This window comes from Rutidosis leptorrhynchoides, chromosome 1 (assembly GCF_046630445.1).
Source record: "Rutidosis leptorrhynchoides isolate AG116_Rl617_1_P2 chromosome 1, CSIRO_AGI_Rlap_v1, whole genome shotgun sequence".
Lineage (NCBI taxonomy): Eukaryota > Viridiplantae > Streptophyta > Magnoliopsida > Asterales > Asteraceae > Rutidosis > Rutidosis leptorrhynchoides.
In genome coordinates this window covers 538,960,910-538,979,021 of record NC_092333.1, presented here as the reverse complement: position 1 = coordinate 538,979,021, position 18,112 = coordinate 538,960,910, and the positions used below count along the sequence as shown (strand labels likewise).

Below are 18,112 nucleotides of genomic sequence, written 5' to 3'. Positions count from 1 at the left end.
TTCGCATAAGAAATTGTGCGGAAGCAATTGTGCAGAAGCTCATAGGGTGAAATTCGCCACTTGTACCCTACAAGATGGGGCTTTGACTTGGTGGAACACGATTTCCCAAGCTGAAGGCATAGAAGACTTGGTGAACACGTTTTCACATGTTTTCAGCTTATGAAAACGTGTTTCAAAAGTCAAAGCCCCATCTTTTAGGGTACAAGTGGCGAATTTCACCATATCAGCTTTCACACAGTTGCTTATACGAAAAACAACTTCCAACTTTTCGAATCAGCCGGTAAGACCAACGGGTCCTTCAGTTCCCTTGAAACTCAGTGGTTTGCAAGCCATAAATTCCTTGTAAGTACAGTTTTGTCTAGTATTTGTAGCTCCAGTATCATGAGCAGACAATGCAGCATTAAATCGTCAGTGATCATCCTATCCACTTCAGGAGCACTGCATGTTCATCTTGATGTCATTGTTCTTTAAAACAAATAGATTAACATACTGTTAATATCGCGGTATACACAGTTATGGAAATATGGTATAGTCCTAATTAATAATAACTATTTCTTTAGCAATTTAAATAAACCAAAAGAAATTTCATTAATAACTGAATTTGAAATTAAATAATTCCTGAGAAGGGTTTATTCAAATCAAATGCTAAAACTAAAATAAAACTACTAATCAGTAACTAATGTAATAACTACGAGTGAGAATGTGTAAGAGAGAAACTAGAGAGAGAAACAACTCTAAGAGAGAGAGAGGAATGAGAGGGCATGTGCGGCTAGAACTCGGGAGAGGTACAACGGCAGAGACTATGGGCATCAACACAAGTGGTCAAACAGAAACGATCTCACATCGTTCATGTTCTTCAATTTCCCGGAAGATTGGAGGGTTGTTGATCTTTGGAGAACCTTCAAGCCTTATTGGGCTGTGCGTAACGTATATATCGCAGGTAAAAAACTTCGTAATGGTGCAAGATTTGCGTTCGTAAGATTTGCAGATGTTAGAGATGGTGACAGAATGTTGAAGACACTCGAAAAAATCAAGTTTAACGATAACCTCATCAAGGTCTTTAAGGCCACTGTACGTAAAGTATTTGGGATGAAAAGGTAAAAGGGTTTTCAAAGGCAAGGATGCAGGATAACTGGCCTCCTTTGGGCAGACATGTAGGAAACAAATTCCAGGATGGAAGATGTTTCAGTGAAGTGGTTGGAAACAAAAGAGGGACAGAAGACCTACGGTCCAAACTAAAAAACAACAATAATCCGAAGGGGTACAATCCTGTGGATGTCAACATTGATAAATCAAAAGAAAAAATTGTGGTGGTTGATAAGTGCAGCAACGAAGATTTACTCAAGAATGCGATTATCTGTGAAGTACGTAATAAAGATATCCTGAAAAACTTTGATTTGATCTGTAAATAAGAGGGATTCAATGATACTCAGGTTAAGCTTCTTGGTGGGCTTAGTATCTTGATCATCTTCAAATCACAGGAGGCTGCTGGCAATGTGGTTAACCAAGCCAATCACCCTCTAAAGAAGTGGTTACACAAGGTATGCATGTGGGACGCAGAAAGCTGGCCTGATGATAGGATGACATGGCTTAGGATTACGGGGGTGCCGGTACACTGCTGGAATGAACAAACATTCAGTTCAATTGCTGAGTGGAGGGGCACAATTTATGAGCTAGACAACTGTTCACTAATTGGAAACCAAAATTTATCATATGCAAGGGTCTTTGTCAAGTTAATTAATCCGGACATTGTGAATGATTCGCTAAAACTCATTCACAAATCAAATATCTACTTTGTAAACATCAAAGAAGAGGAAAAAGTTTTTCCTGATTTAGGGTTGGGTGAGGTTGAAAGTGATGATGAATCCATGAGCTCATATTACAGCTCTGACATGGTGGATTCAGATGATGTTTCGTGTAGTGACGGTTATCTTGGGTCCTTTTATGAAGATGAGGATGATTGTGATGATATCGACGATTGTAAGATTCCTGATACAGATCATGGGATGAAAGTAAATTCGGAATCGGTAAAAAGTCCTGTGGAGGATGATACCGGGAAATTTTTCGGAACACCATGCCAGAATAATCCGTTCGTTCAAGAAGACCATAGGATGAAAGTAAATTCGGATTCGGTAAAAAGTCCTGTGGAGGATGATACCGGAAAATTTTTCATAACACCATGCCGGAATAATCCGTTCGTTCAAGAAGACCAAGAGTCAGGTTGTGTTGGACTTAACAATCTTTTTGGGGAAGATGAAGAAGTCATTGCAGAAACAATGAGTAGTAGCAGCCTCAACCCTAGTCCCAAGAATTACAATAACGTGGAAAAAACGGCGCGTGCGGCATGTGACCAGTGGGACAAGGACAGGTGTAACTCACCTAATCTGACAAAAAGCAAGATGGGGGTGGATATTAATTTGGTGGACTTGGATAATGATAAGGGGGATAATGGGCCTATCAATTTGGGGCAACAAGGCCCAAACCAATTTCATGGTGATAAACATGTTAATGGGCTTGAATATATGGATATTGGTAAACCCAATATTGGGTTAAATAAGAATGTCAATGACAGAAAGGGCCCAAAACCCTCTTCTAGGCATAGCTCTCGATCTGTTTCTGGCGAGGTATCGATTTGTAATGGTTGCTATCTAAATGTAATGGGGAACTGGAAGGCATCGACTAGGATTAAAAAGATGAAGGTATTTGCGAAGGAAGGTAATGGTTTGGCAGGTGACAACCGACGAAGTGTAGAACATGTGCGAAAAAATTAAAGTCCAGGAAGCAGTCTTCGAAGGAAAATTCGTCAATAGGGGTGGGCAATTCAATGGGTCATTCGGTTAGCAACGCAGAATTAAGAGAATTTGGGGAGCAAATCGGGTTGAGGTGGTCCAACCTCAACCCTCAGTAAGTTTCCCCACCTTTTGTCTCATTTTTTATTGTCAATTATGAAGATACTATCAGTAAACGTTTGTGGTTTTGGGGTTGAGGGCAAATTTGGGTGGGTCAAGGGCATTTGTTTTAATGAAGAACCTAGCATCGTGGATTTTCTAGAAACCAAGTGTAGAACCTTGAAGGATAGTTGGATTCGGGCACTGTGGGGTAGTGAAAATTGTAGTTTCATTCAAAGGGAAGCAATAGGTAACTCGGGAGGTCTACTTTTGATATGGGACACTAGTTGTTTTACGACTACAAGTGCATTGTGTAATGAGTTCTTTTTAGCTATTCGAGGTAAGTGGTGTGGTTCCGGACATGAAATGATAATCGTTAATGTCTATGGACCACACAACGATGGGAAAAAAGGGAAATGTGGCACTCTTTAGATGGTATCATGGGTAATATTGATTCGGCTTGGGTACTATGTGGAGACTTTAATGAAGTCAGGGATCAATCGGACTGGTTAAACTGCACTTTTCATCAATTTCGTGCAACACGCTTTAATGAGTTCATTTTAAGAAATAATCTTATCGAGATCCCAATCAATGGGAGAAAGTTCACGCGTATTAGCGACGATGGCACAAAATTTAGCAAGTTAGATCGTTTCTTAGTCAACGACTAATTCATTGGCTTATGGAAAGACCTCTCGATTATTGCATTAGATAGACGTGAATCGGATCATTGTCCTCTAATCCTAAGGGATAAGATGATTGATTTTGGTCCGAAACCATTTAAAGTTTTTGACGAGTGGTTTAGTAAAGCGGGTGTAGATCGTGTGGTTCAAGAAGCATGGGATAAATTGGTTAAGGGGTCGCGAAAATATTGTTTATTTAGAAATAAGCTAAAAAATGTTAAGAAAGATTTGAAGTGCTGGAGTAAGAAGGAGTTTGGGGGTTTAGACAATGTAATTGGGGAATTAAAAGAGAAAGCTACTAATTATGAATTACTTGATGAAAATGGACGTCTAAGTGATGATGATCGTAAAGATTGGTTCGAATCTCGGAAACTTTGGATTGAAAAAGAAAAGATTAAAGCGAGCATGTTAAAGCAAAAGGCTCGAATCTGATGGGTATTGGAAGGTGATGAGAACTCAAGGTATTTCTATGCGTCCATTCGTCGTAGGTACAATAAATGCAATATCTGTGGATTAAATATAAACAGTGAGTGGAATGAAGCTCCATGTATGGTGAAGGACACGGTATTTATTCATTACAGTGAAATCCTCAAACAGAAAAACGGTAGTTGGCCATCACTATTGGGTTGGGCCGAAGAATCTGAAAATGGGCATGCTGTCAAATAGATCACAGTTTCCGAAGCTGTAATGCTCGAAGATAAATTCATTGAGGTTGAAATTTGGGATGCGGTGCGGGAATGTGGAAGCTCAAAAGCTCCCGGGCCAGACGGGTTTAATATGGATTTCTACAAGAAATTTTGGAACGTAATCAAGGCGGATTTAATCGAGGCAATTAATGGGTTTTGGGTAAGTGAGGAAATATCAAAAGGGTGTAATGCTTCTTTCATCACCCTTGTCCCTAAGAAGGCGGATCTAATATGTTTAAATGAGTATCGCCCGATAAGTCTTATCGGTAGTTACTACAAGGTCATCACCAAACTCCTTTCTAACCGACTTAGGAAAGTAGTTCCGAACCTTGTCGGGTATGAGCAAAGTGCATTTATAAGGGGTAGGAATATTTTAGACAGTACGTTAATTGCAAATGAGACACTTCAATTTTTAAAGCACAAAAGATTGAAAAGTCTAATTTTTAAAGTCGATTTCGAGAAGGCGTTCGATTGCCTAAATTTGGATTTTTTTAATGGAAATCATGAGCATAATGGGCTTTGGGGCAAAGTGGAAAAAGTGGATTCTTTCTTGTTTCATGTCGGCCTCACTTTCGGTCCTTGTTAATGGATCACCCATGAGAGAATTCAATCTAGAACGGGGGGTAAGGCAAGGGGATCTGTTATCTCCCTTCCTTTTCTTATCAGCGGCGGAAGGTCTAAATGCTCTTAACAAATCAGCCGTAAGGAATGGTTTGTTTTCGGGTGTGGAGGTGGGATATGATAAAATTCCTATATCACATCTCTAATATGCGAATGATACGATTTTTGTGTGTGCTTGGAGTGAGGGTAATATTCAAAATCTTATGAAATTTCTCAAGCGCTTTGAGTTAACTTCCGTGCTTAAGGTTAACTACCATAAAAGCAACCTATTCGGGGTCGGGGTTGATAAGGGTGAGGTCGAAAGCATGGCAAATTCCTTTGGTTTCAATGTTGGTTCACTCCCATTTATCTACTTAGGCCTTCCCGTTGGTGCGAATATGAAGAAGTTGGACAGTTGGAAACCGGTAATCAATAAATTTGAGAAAAGACTTTCGGATTGGAGGGCTAGATCGGTGTCATTTGGTGGACGTTTAACCCTTGTGAAATCGGTGCTAAATAGTCTCCCGTTGTACTACTTTTCGCTCTTCCGCGCCCCGCCATGTGTTTTAAAAAAACTTGAGAGTGTAAGACGTTCCTTTTTTGGGGCGGGTCGGGTACAACAACAACAACAACAGAACACAATCCCACATGAGTGAGGTATGGGGGAGGTGAGACGTAGACAATCCTTCCTCTATCCTTGAATAAAGAGAAGTCATTTCTCCACCCCGAGTGTAACACTCCAAGAGTAGAGAAGGTCGTCCCTCTCTCTGTTCGACGGGTAAAGAGATTGCTTCCAAACGGACCTCCGGCCAAAATAAATAAATAAGTAAATTAAAAAAAGATATATATATATATATATATATATATATATATATATATATATATATATATATATATATATATATTCATATATACATAATAAAATAAAATAAAATAATAATAACGCCATGAAAATGGTAGAAATAAATTTTCATGGATTTAAGATCATGCCTGGAATTCAATTTAGGCTTTAAGCGCCAATAAGTCGCCAATAAATAGACGCTTGATGTTGTCTTACTTAATAGAGCCATAAAAAAGGTGGAGAGCGGAGCTTAAGGATCCAAAAAGCCATGCTAAAAGAACAATAGATAAAAATGACCACATGCGGACACACAAACACACACCTAAGCATCTAAAACAACATACATACATACATACATGAAACCGTACCTAAACACAAGGAAAACATATATGCATAGAACATACCTACGTACAAACAAGCACCCATACATATTTAAACAACTACACGCATACAAGCATATGTGCATACCTACATACGCATACATACATAAACATACAACAAAAAAGCGTGCATACTGTTGGACCAATCTTGACATAAAGTAATAGTTAAAGGTTTATTTTGTGAAATTATATCTCAAATGGATTTGAGGAGGTGGAACGTGAACGGATAACAAGTGGGCTAGCCGTCATAGTTTTCAATTTTGCTTCTTCCTTGATTATTCTAATAGATTCTAGACTTGGCTATTCTAATACATTCTAGACTTTATTATCCTAGATTATTCTAGACTAGACTTGATTAACTTAATGGACAAGGTTAATCAACTATAAATAGGGATGTAATAGGATGATTGTAATAAGAGTTTTTCTATAATTGGAGAATGATTTCCAATAAGTTCTTGTTCTTAAACTTTACTATTCTGTCTTATAATCTGGTACCAAATTTCTTAATTGGTAAAAGAGTTAAGTTACAAAAGGGATCGTGTTGTTGATCAAAAGGACTAGATCAATCACCAGATTCTAAGACAGAAAAATACGAGCGTCGATTGAAGACCAGATTCATGGGGGATATTATCAATACCTCGGATGCAATCAAGGATACCAGCCATCTTACGTTCCAGCGCCCTATCCTAACTGCGACCAATTATCCCATCTGGTCACTTAGGATCAAAGCGATTTTTAAGGCACATTGAATCTGGGAATCAATTGAAGACTTGATTCTTCAAGTTGCAGGTTGCACCCCTGCAAAGGAAATCTGGGATGCAATCAAGACCCGTCACCTTGAGTTGAACGAGTAATGGAGGCTAGGCTTCAAACTCTTAAAGCTGTAATGTTGAGTCTTGAAAATTTTGGAACTATGTTCATATATTCATTTACCCTTTTGACTACTCCCGACGATTCACGAACAACTGTGTAAATAATTATATATATATATATATATATATATATATATATATATATATATATATTGATTGAATACAAAACCCTATTATCAAATAGAATTAAAAATGTAAAATAATAAATAGAACAATTAGGTTACTAATAAAATGGATATATACATAAATATATATATGATATTATTATCTATATATATATATATATATATATATATATATATATATATATATATATATATATATATATATATATATATATAAGATTGTTATTAAGAATTATTACATTGTAATGTTTATTAAATGTAATTACAAGTAAAAATATAGTTGTTATAATAATATTGTTATTACTTTCAACATTAATATCAAGACTTGTGTTATTTAAATACACAATCTATAGATACGAATTTGATATATATAAATTGATATAGTATAATATAATATATACAAACACATATTATATACTAATATATATATTAAAAAGTATAAATTAAATATTCAATATATGTTAGATGAATATTAAATATTACATAATTTATAATATGTAATATTTATATATTAAAGTTAATTGAAATTTAAAATATAGTTGTTATATTAATGTTATTACTTTCATTATTATGATTGATATTAATAATTAATGTTAATATTATTAAATATAATATATATATGAAATTTGATACATTTAGTTCGTTATATTATTACTTTTAACAATGTTATTATTATTGTTATTAATATTATTAATACTATTATATTACTGTTATTTTTATTATTATTACTATTATTTTCTATCATCAATTATAATATTAAAAGTATTAATATATTTATTAATTATTAGGATTAATTATAATATATCAGATACAGATATATAAATATAATAAACACAGATATATAAAATACAAATATATAAATGCAGATGTATAATATAAATACAGATACATTACGTGAGATATTTATTTATTTATATAACAACCAGACTTGTTAACTTTATCTATCTATCGACTCTGTTATATCCGTGATACCAGACACATCAACCCTACATACATTCATTCGATCACCTCATGTCCTCTGTACCAAATCATTTGATTCTTCAATCGTTATTAACAATTATCAATCATCAACGATGCAATACAGCGAATTAAACAGATGAAGGTAGAAACTGGTTTAGTCGCAGTAAGTTTCAATCCATATTTCAGTTTCGAAGCTTTCATTAAAATCTAAAAATGTATAGTTATTAGGAATTATATAGTGAAACTCTCTGTAGATTTTCAAACCTTAATTTATCGAATTGATTATCAATTTGAGAGTCAAAGACTAAAATCTAAAAGTCAACTAATTTCTTTATCCTGAAATTCGAAGTCAGATTGATGATTATGGTTCAATTGATGGATCCGGAGTGTTAGTAATGTTATTCCAAACATTTTTCAAGAAGTAATTAAGACCTAAAAACACCTGGAAATCGATTTTGAATTTGGAGTTCATCATGTTCTTCGTGATGTTCTCTGCAATTTATTTATTTATTTTTCTTTCTTTTCTTCTCTGCTGATCATTAAAAGTAGTCGATTATGTTTCAATTTCACATCCTAAGTCAAACATTGAATTCGCGGTTATGATTGTTGTCACTGTGGTCGATTAGTTTAAGAAGAAGAAGACTGAAACATAAAACGGGTTAAAGTAATTATTTTGGGAATTGAATCAAGAAGTGAACGCACAGATGGTTGGTTTAGTTGAGATTTGGGTTTACAAGAGGTCTCGGGTTCGAGCCCTGTTGGTGAAATTTTTTTTAATCCGATTATTTGAGGTAGTTTTCTTTTTTTAAATTTTTATTATTATTATTATTATTATTATTATTATTATTATTATTATTATTATTATTATTATTATTATTATTATTATTATTATTATTATTATTATTATTATTATTATTATTATTATTATTATTATTATTATTATTATTGTTATTATTATTATTGTTATTATTAGTGTTATAATTAGTATTATTATTACCATATGTATATATATTATAATCATTATCATTATTATTATAATAAGTATTAATAATTAATAATATTATTATTATTAGTAATCTTATCATTTTAGTATTATTATTATCATCATTATGATTAGGATTATTATTATTATTATTATTATTATTATTATTATTATGAAAGTAGAAAAAAATAATAATATTATTATTATTATTATTATTATTATTATTATTATTATTATTATTATTATTATTATTATTATTATTATTATTATCATTAATATTAGTATTAGTATCATTTTATAACTATTAGTATCATTATTATTATTATTATTATTAAAAATGAGTATTGTTATTAATATTATCATTATTATGATTAATATAATTATTAGCGTTGTTATTACTAAACTTTTTATCATTAGTAGTAAAAGTATTATTGTGGTTATTACTATTATCATTATTATTACTATTATTATTATTATTATTATTATTATTATTATTATTACTACTAAAAGTATCAATTTAATGAAAAATATCAAAGTTATAATTTTTTTATTTATTTAAAACTATCTTTTTATTAAAATTAACATTGTGATTAGAGTTTTATACTTATTAAAATTATCATTTTTAAAAATTATTATTATCTTCATTATTACTATTATTACTATCATCGTCATTATCAGCATTATTACAAATAGAAATTTTTATATAAAAATACATTATAATAATATTAATATTACATCTCACTATATTCGTTATTTATTAAAATGATATTAATTAAGCTATATATATAAAAGATATCAATTATATATAAATATATATTTTTCATATATAAACCTTGATATAAATTATTACTATTAATATGTTATAATGGATGATAAATTTTGTATACAATGTATATAAATATATAAAAATTTAGCTATATCTATATAACATATAATATAACAAGTATATTATTAATAATAAAATATATAAATTTGTTCGATTACGATTATGTGTGTTAATATATATACAAATGATATAGGTTCGTGAATCTGAGGCCAACCCTGCATTGTTCAGTATCGTCGTATGAATATTTTTACTACAAAATATTGTAGATTGAGTTTCATTTGCTCCCTTTTTAAATGCTTTTGCAATATATATTTTTGGGACTGAGAATACATGCACTGCTTTTATAAATATTTTATGAAATAGACACAAGTAATCGAAACTACATTCTATGGTTGGATTATCGAATCGAATATCACCCTTTTAGCTTAGTAACCTAAGAATTAGGGAACAGACACCCTAATTGACGCGAATCCTAAAGGTAGATCTACGGGCACTAACTCCCCCCATACTGGAAAATGGTATGCTTTAGTACTTCGAGTTATTAATACAGATGGATTTCTATTTTGGGGATATTCTATATGCATTTTGTTATTGTCGGTTACCAGGTGTTCAATTCATATGAATAATTTTTAAACACTTGTGAGTGTATGATTATTGAATAATGAAAATCTTGTGGTCTATTAAATTTATAGAAATGATTGATTACGATAAACTAATGAACTCACCAACCTTTTGGTTGACACTTGAAAGCATGTTTATTCTCAGGTATGAAAGAAATCCTACGCTGTGCATTTACTCATTTTAGAGATATTACTTGGAGTCATTCATGACATATTTCAAAAGATGTTGCATTCGAGTCGTTGAGTTCATCAAGAATATTATTAAGTCAATTATAGTTGGATATATTATGAAATGGTTGCCGTCAACTTTCAATGTAATGAAAGTTTATCTTTTAAAAACGAATGCAATGTTTGTAAAATGTATCATATAGAGGTCAAATACCTCGCGATGAAACCAAATGTGATGTATTCGTCCAGATGGATTAGGACGGTTCGTTATAGGTGGTATCAGAGCTGTGGTCTTAGCGAACCAGGTCTTGCATTAGTGTGTCTAACTGATAGTTGTGTAGATGCATTTGTGGGTCTGGACTTCGACCGTGTCTGCATGTCAAAAGTTTTGCTTATCATTTCGTGTCGAAAATTACCTGCTTATCATTCTTAGGAATCACTTGCTTATCATTCCTAGTCTAGACACGTTTTACTGCCTCTATTGCATAGATGGTGTATAGATAAATTCGTATCTTGGTGTATCTGTTACTGTAAACTTTGCCTGACAGCTTCTGAAGATTCCTCCGTAACTTATGGGATCTTGGTATTCTATATACATATGAAAATTATGTGTTTCTAAGTCCCATAATCTATCTCATATCGAAAATCAATTCCCTGATCGTACGAAATGGATCCTTCAACTAGTTCCAGTTCCTCAGATTCCGACAGCTATTCCGATATGGATTTCCACACGAGCCCCGACCACAGTATAACCGTAATGGGTCAACTAATTAGTCATCTTCAGTTCTAGATGAATTGGGGATGAGTTTGTAGTCGACTTAATCAATGGAAACGAGAAGAAGGCAATTCCTTTCCACCAACCAAATTTCCCTGTTGGCGATGAACCTGAAACACTTACCGGCGAATCAGTCCGAAACACCATTTTCACCCTCATTTCCAGAGTAGCTCGACACGATTATATTCTATCCACAATTCTAAACCTTATTCATCCGCTCGTTCCGACCGACAATCATTCCGGAATAATAGAAGAAGTCAACAAACTTCGCGCTCGAGTAATCAATTTGAAGAATATGGTGCAAAATTTACCAGCTTCAACAACATCACCGGCACCAACATCACCATCAATAACAGCACCAGTACCATCAACAATCCATGCCTCAACATCTCATTATGTACCTCGAGTATAATCATCGTTCAACGTATGGTTCTACATCATTTATCTTCGTTCGACATGGCGATTATGTAATCTCTAATGTTTTAGAGATTATATATTCTTTTTCTAACGGCAAATTAAATGAGTTTAATATCATATTGACTCATTAAATCCATGGTTACATCTGAAGAAAATATATATGTATATATGTTTTCATAAAGATTGTAATTAAAAATTTTTTGTACAGACTGTTAACGGTGAAAATATTTTAACGGGTAGGTAATACCCTAGGAATATTTAGATTTCATATTAATAAGTTACATTGTACATTCTTCTAATTTGATTCAACAGTTATTTACTATCCTACTTACATCCACATATATACGAATCCGTTCACCGCAGAATAACCATTTGCATTCAATTCACATTCGGATTTTGACCTATCAGAATCCAACAAGTGGCATAATGAAGAAAACATTTGACAAAATAAAATTTGTTAGAAACAAACAAATTAACTACGAGAAATTTTGTTTAGAATCCACGCTAACAAAATCTTAGCTAACTGCTCCTAGCTAACTGTTAATTCCTTATTACATTTTAATTATCGCAATTTATTTTATCACAATTTTATTTATCGTCATTTAATTTCTGTTATTTATTTTACGCACTTTATCGGGACACATATACAATGTTTTGACATATCATATCGACGTCATCTATATATATTATTTGGAATAACCGTAAGTCACTCTATACGCTGTAATGTTTGAGTTCGCATATAAAGGGTCGAGGTTGATTCTCAAATAATATATACACTTTGAGTTGTGATCGAGTCTGAGACATGTATATAATGGGTCACGACATGTATTAATTAATTCGGATATTATATATTAAACTATATATGAATTGTTGAACTACTAATTGTGAACTAGTAACTGTGGACTAATAATATTGGACAATTAAAATGAATTAAAATATTGATTATAACATATGGAACTAAACATTTCTTCAAGTTTGCCACTTGATTTCATCTTAAACCTCATTTGTATCTTGATGATTACAATCTGCGTTCAAACCTTTTATGATTCTTGAAAACACCTCAATCGAGAGGATAAACCAACCGCACTTCATCTACGAAAGAAAAGATTGATGCATATAGTTATGCACCTAAAAACACTCGAAACCTGAGTAAACGTTTAACACGTATCTGTACTATCTCCTGTGGCGTTGTTATTACAAAAAAATAACTTTACAATCCCTCTCCAAATTAGCCAATTTTGTCACAGCTCCAGCAAATCAACTTCAATTTTTCATTCGAATAAATCTTATTATAAAGATTACCCCTTCATCATCGTTACCAGAGAAATCCTTTATATTCCACCACATTAACAGTAAACTTATCAACAACTGTGTTGATCTTTGATTTTCAGAAAAATCATTATATTCGTTACAATCCTATCATATACTCATTCGCACCTTGTAACAAGAATTACCATACCAATTACCCGGAATTAGCAATCAGTATTTTGAAATCTCGCAGCATGTCTACATCAACAGTTATAAGTATACATATAATCCTTATCTCTTAGAATTATGATCTTCCATTCTAAAATTCTGAAAAGCACTCGGTCTACAAATCAATACTCTGAATGTTGAAAAGCTGATGAAGCAATGAAAACTGAAGACTGCCTTAACAGTTAAAAGTTTGATGATAAAGAATGGAGTGTTGAAAAAGCTCAAAGATTTTGATACTAAAAAATGAATTTAGAAAACCATGAAGGAGACTCTGAACAAATCACAAGGACTAAACTTGTACATAAAGAATCTAGATGATTATGTTTCTGATGAAATTTTTAGCGAATACCTTATTCCGTAATAGTTCAAAATTATTGTGAATGAATTTCTTCATCCATTTTGATTGTAGAAATATAAGATATTATCGTATCTTTCAATATAAATATCCTCAATATTTCTGATGATATCTTCATAAATATTCTTGTCTGATATTAATTATCTCTCCGCGCTATCTGTGTTATATCATAAAAGGAAACTGTTTTAGTTTCTATATTCTGTAAACCTTCGAATTTAAAATATGTATGTTTTTGAAGTAGTGATGGAAACTGATGCATGAGTTAGTATAATATAATGACACTTGATCAACGCGATTATATTACAGTAAGTCATGATGAGTTTCTTATGAAACGTGATGATTCACAGACCATAACGTCATCATGTGCCATGTTACACGACTCTTACATTCTATCTAATCTATAAACACATTAATAACATAATTTCTTGATAGTTGTATCTTTTCCCTTAAATTCTAGTAATTTAACCAATCAAGATCGTGCTATTACAATCTCTCTCTTAGAACATTAGTCGTGTTCATTCGAAACTTCATACCTATGAATGTTGGACCATTATTCGTTTGACTTAAAGTCGGGAGGAAGAAACAAAAGTATGGAACTCCAAAATATAAAGGAAATGAAGAAGGTGGACTTATAAGTGAAATATCAGACAGAACAATCGAGACAGATTATCGCATTTAATCAAAGAAGATCCTAATTTCCTTAATTACCGAAGAACCAAATCTTATTACGAAGATTTTCCTCTAAATTCCTTGAATTCCAGAAATCAAACATGACTACGTCACCGGTTAAGACCAACCTGCACTTACTCATTTCACTCTTTTGTGATAGCTTCATTCGTACTCTTCGAATAATCGAATTGTTTTATCCTTATTACTCAATGGTAATAAAACTCTATTTATCAACTCATATTCGTCATGTAAACATTTTTATTTTTAACCATGACGATCACACTCAAATTTCCGGACAAAATTTCTTTAACGGGTAGGTACTATGACGACCCGGAAATTTCTGAACAAATTTAAACTTAAATCTTTATATGTTTCCGACATGATAAGCAAAGTCTGTAATGTTGAGTCTTGAAAATTTTGGAACTATGTTCATATATTCATTTACCCTTTTGACTACTCCCGAAGATTCACGAATAACTATGTAAATAATTATATATATATATATATATATATATATATATATATATATATATATATATATATATATATATATATATATATATATTGATTGAATACAAAACCCTTTTATCAAATAGAATTAAAAATGTAAAATAATAAATAGAACAATTAGGTTACTAATAAAATGGATATATATATATATATATATATATATATATATATATATATATATATAAGATTGTTATTAAGAATTATTACATTGTAATGTTTATTAAATGTAATTACAAGTAAAAATATAGTTGTTATAATAATATTGTTATTACTTTCAACATTAATATCAAGACTTGTGTTATTTAAATATACAATCTATAGATACGAATTTGATATATATAAATTGATATAGTATAATATAATATACAAACACATATTATATACCAATATATATATATATATTAAAAAGTATAAATTAAATATTCAATATATGTTAGATGAATATTAAATATTACATAATTTATATTGTGTAATATTTATGTATTAAAGTTAATTGCAATTTAAAATATAGTTGTTATATTAATGTTATTACTTTCATTATTATGATTGATATTAATAATTAATGTTAATATTATTAAATATAATATATATATATATATATATATATATATATATGTATATATATATATATATGTATATATATATATATATATATATGTATATATATATATGTATATATATATATATATATATATATATATATGAAATTTGATTCATTTAGTTCGTTATATTATTACTTTTAACAATGTTATTGTTATTGTTATTAATATTATTAATACTATTATATTACTGTTATTTTTATTATTATTACTATTATTTTCTATCATTAATTATAATATTAAAAGTATTAATATATTTATTAATTATTAGGATTAATTATAATATATCAGATACAGATATATATAAATGTAATAAACACAGATATATAAAATACAAATATATAAATGCAGATGTATAATATAAATACAGATACATTACGTGAGATATTTATTTATTTATATAACAACCAGACTTGTTAACTGTATCTATCTATTGACTCTGTTATATCCGTGATACCAAACACATCCACCCTACATACATATATTCATTTGATCACCTCATGTCCTCTGTACCAAATCATTCAATTCTTCAATCATTATTAACAATTATCAATCATCAACGATGCAATACAGCGGATTAAACAGATGAAGGCAGAAACGGGTTTAGTCGTAGTAAGTTTCAATCCATATTTCAGTTTCGAAGCTTTCATTAAAATCTAAAAATGCAGAGTTATTAGGAATCATATAGTGAAACTCTCTGTAGATTTTCAAACCTTAATTTATCGAATTGATTATCAATTTGAGAGTCAAAGACTAAAATCTAAAAGTCAACTGATTTCTTTATCCTGAAATTCGAAGTCAGATTGATGATTATGGTTTAATTGATGGATCCGGAGTGTTAGTAATGTTATTCCTAACATTTTTAAAGAAGTAATTAAGACCTAAAAACACCTGGAAATCGATTTCGAATTTGGAGTTCATTATGTTCTTCGTGATGTTCTCTGCAATTTATTTATTTATTTTTTTCTTTCTTTTCTTCTTCTGTTGATCATTAAAAATAGTCGATTATGTTTCAATTTCACATCCTAAGTCAAACATTGAATTCGCGGTTATGATTATTGTCACTATGGTCGATTAGTTTAAGAAGAAGAAGACTGAAACATAAAACGGGTTAAAGTAATTATTTTGGGAATTGAAACAAGAAGTGAATGCACGGATGGTTGGTTTGGTTGAGTTTCGGATTTACAAGAGGTCTCGGGTTCGAGCCCTGTTGGTGAAAAAAATTTTAATCCGATTATTGAGGTAGTTTTCTTTTTTTTTAATTTTTATTATTATTATTATTATTATTATTATTATTATTATTATTATTATTATTATTATTATTATTATTATTATTATTATTATTATGTTATTATTATTATTGTTATTATTAGTGTTATAATTAGTATTATTATTACCATATGTATATGTATTATAATCATTATCATTATTATTATAATAAGTATTAATAATAATATTATTATTAGTAATCTTATCATTTTTGTATTATTATTATCATCATTATGATTAAGATGATTATTATTATTATTATTATTATTATTATTATTATTATTATTATTATTATTATTATTATTATTATTATTATTATTATTATTATTATTATTATTATTATTATTATTATTATTATTATTATGAAAGTAGAAAAAAATTATTATTATTATTATTATTATCATTAGTATCATTTTATAACTATTAGTATCATTATTATTATTATTATTATTATTATTATTATTATTATTATTATTATTATTATTATTATTATTATTATTATTATTATTATTATTATTATTAATAATAAAAATGAGTATTGTTATTAATATTATCCTTATTATGATTAATATAATTATTAGCGTTGTTATTACTAAACTTTTTATCATTAGTAGCAAAAGTATTATTGTAGTTATTACTATTATCAGTATTATTACTATTATTATTATTACTACTAAAAGTATCAATTTAATGAAAACTATCAAATTTATCATTTTTTTATTTATTTAAAACTATCTTTTTATTAAAATTAACATTGTGATTAGAGTTATTATACTTATTAAAATTATCATTTTTAAAAATTATTATTATCTTCATTATTACTATTATTACTATCATCGTCATTATCATTATCAGTATTATTACAAATAGAAATTTTTATATAAAAATACATTATAATAATATTAATATTACATCTCACTATATTTTTTATTTATTAAAATGATATTAATTAAGCTATATATATAAAAGATATCAATTATATATAAATATATATTTTTCATATATAAACCTTGATATAAATTATTACTATTAATATGTTATAATGGATGATAAATATTAGTATATAATGCATATAAATATATAAAAATTTAGCTATATCTATATAACATATAATATAACAAGTGAAAGGACCCGTTCATATACATTATAAACGATTCACAATAGTTGATTACATCGCGAGGTATTTGACCTCTATATGATACATTTTACAAACATTGCATTCGTTTTTAAAAGACAAACTTTCTTTACATCTAAAGTTGACGGCATGCATACCATTTCATAATACATCCAACTATAATTGACTTAATAATAATCTTGATGAACTCAATGACTCGAATGCAACGTCTTTCGAAATATGCCATGAATGACTCCAAGTAATATCCTTAAAATGAGCTAATGCACATCGGAAGATTTC

General features: G+C 29.8%; 1 protein-coding gene across 1 annotated transcript; it reads left to right on the top strand.

The window, feature by feature from the left end:
- The first annotated feature begins 4,850 nt into the window (after positions 1-4,850).
- On the top strand, positions 4,851-5,510 carry LOC139842796 (uncharacterized). Its single transcript, XM_071832903.1, has 2 exons — positions 4,851-4,985; positions 5,121-5,510. The coding sequence occupies exons 1-2, from the start codon at positions 4,851-4,853 to the stop codon at positions 5,508-5,510; spliced, it is 525 nt and encodes a 174-aa protein (XP_071689004.1).
- The last annotated feature ends 12,602 nt before the right edge of the window (positions 5,511-18,112 follow it).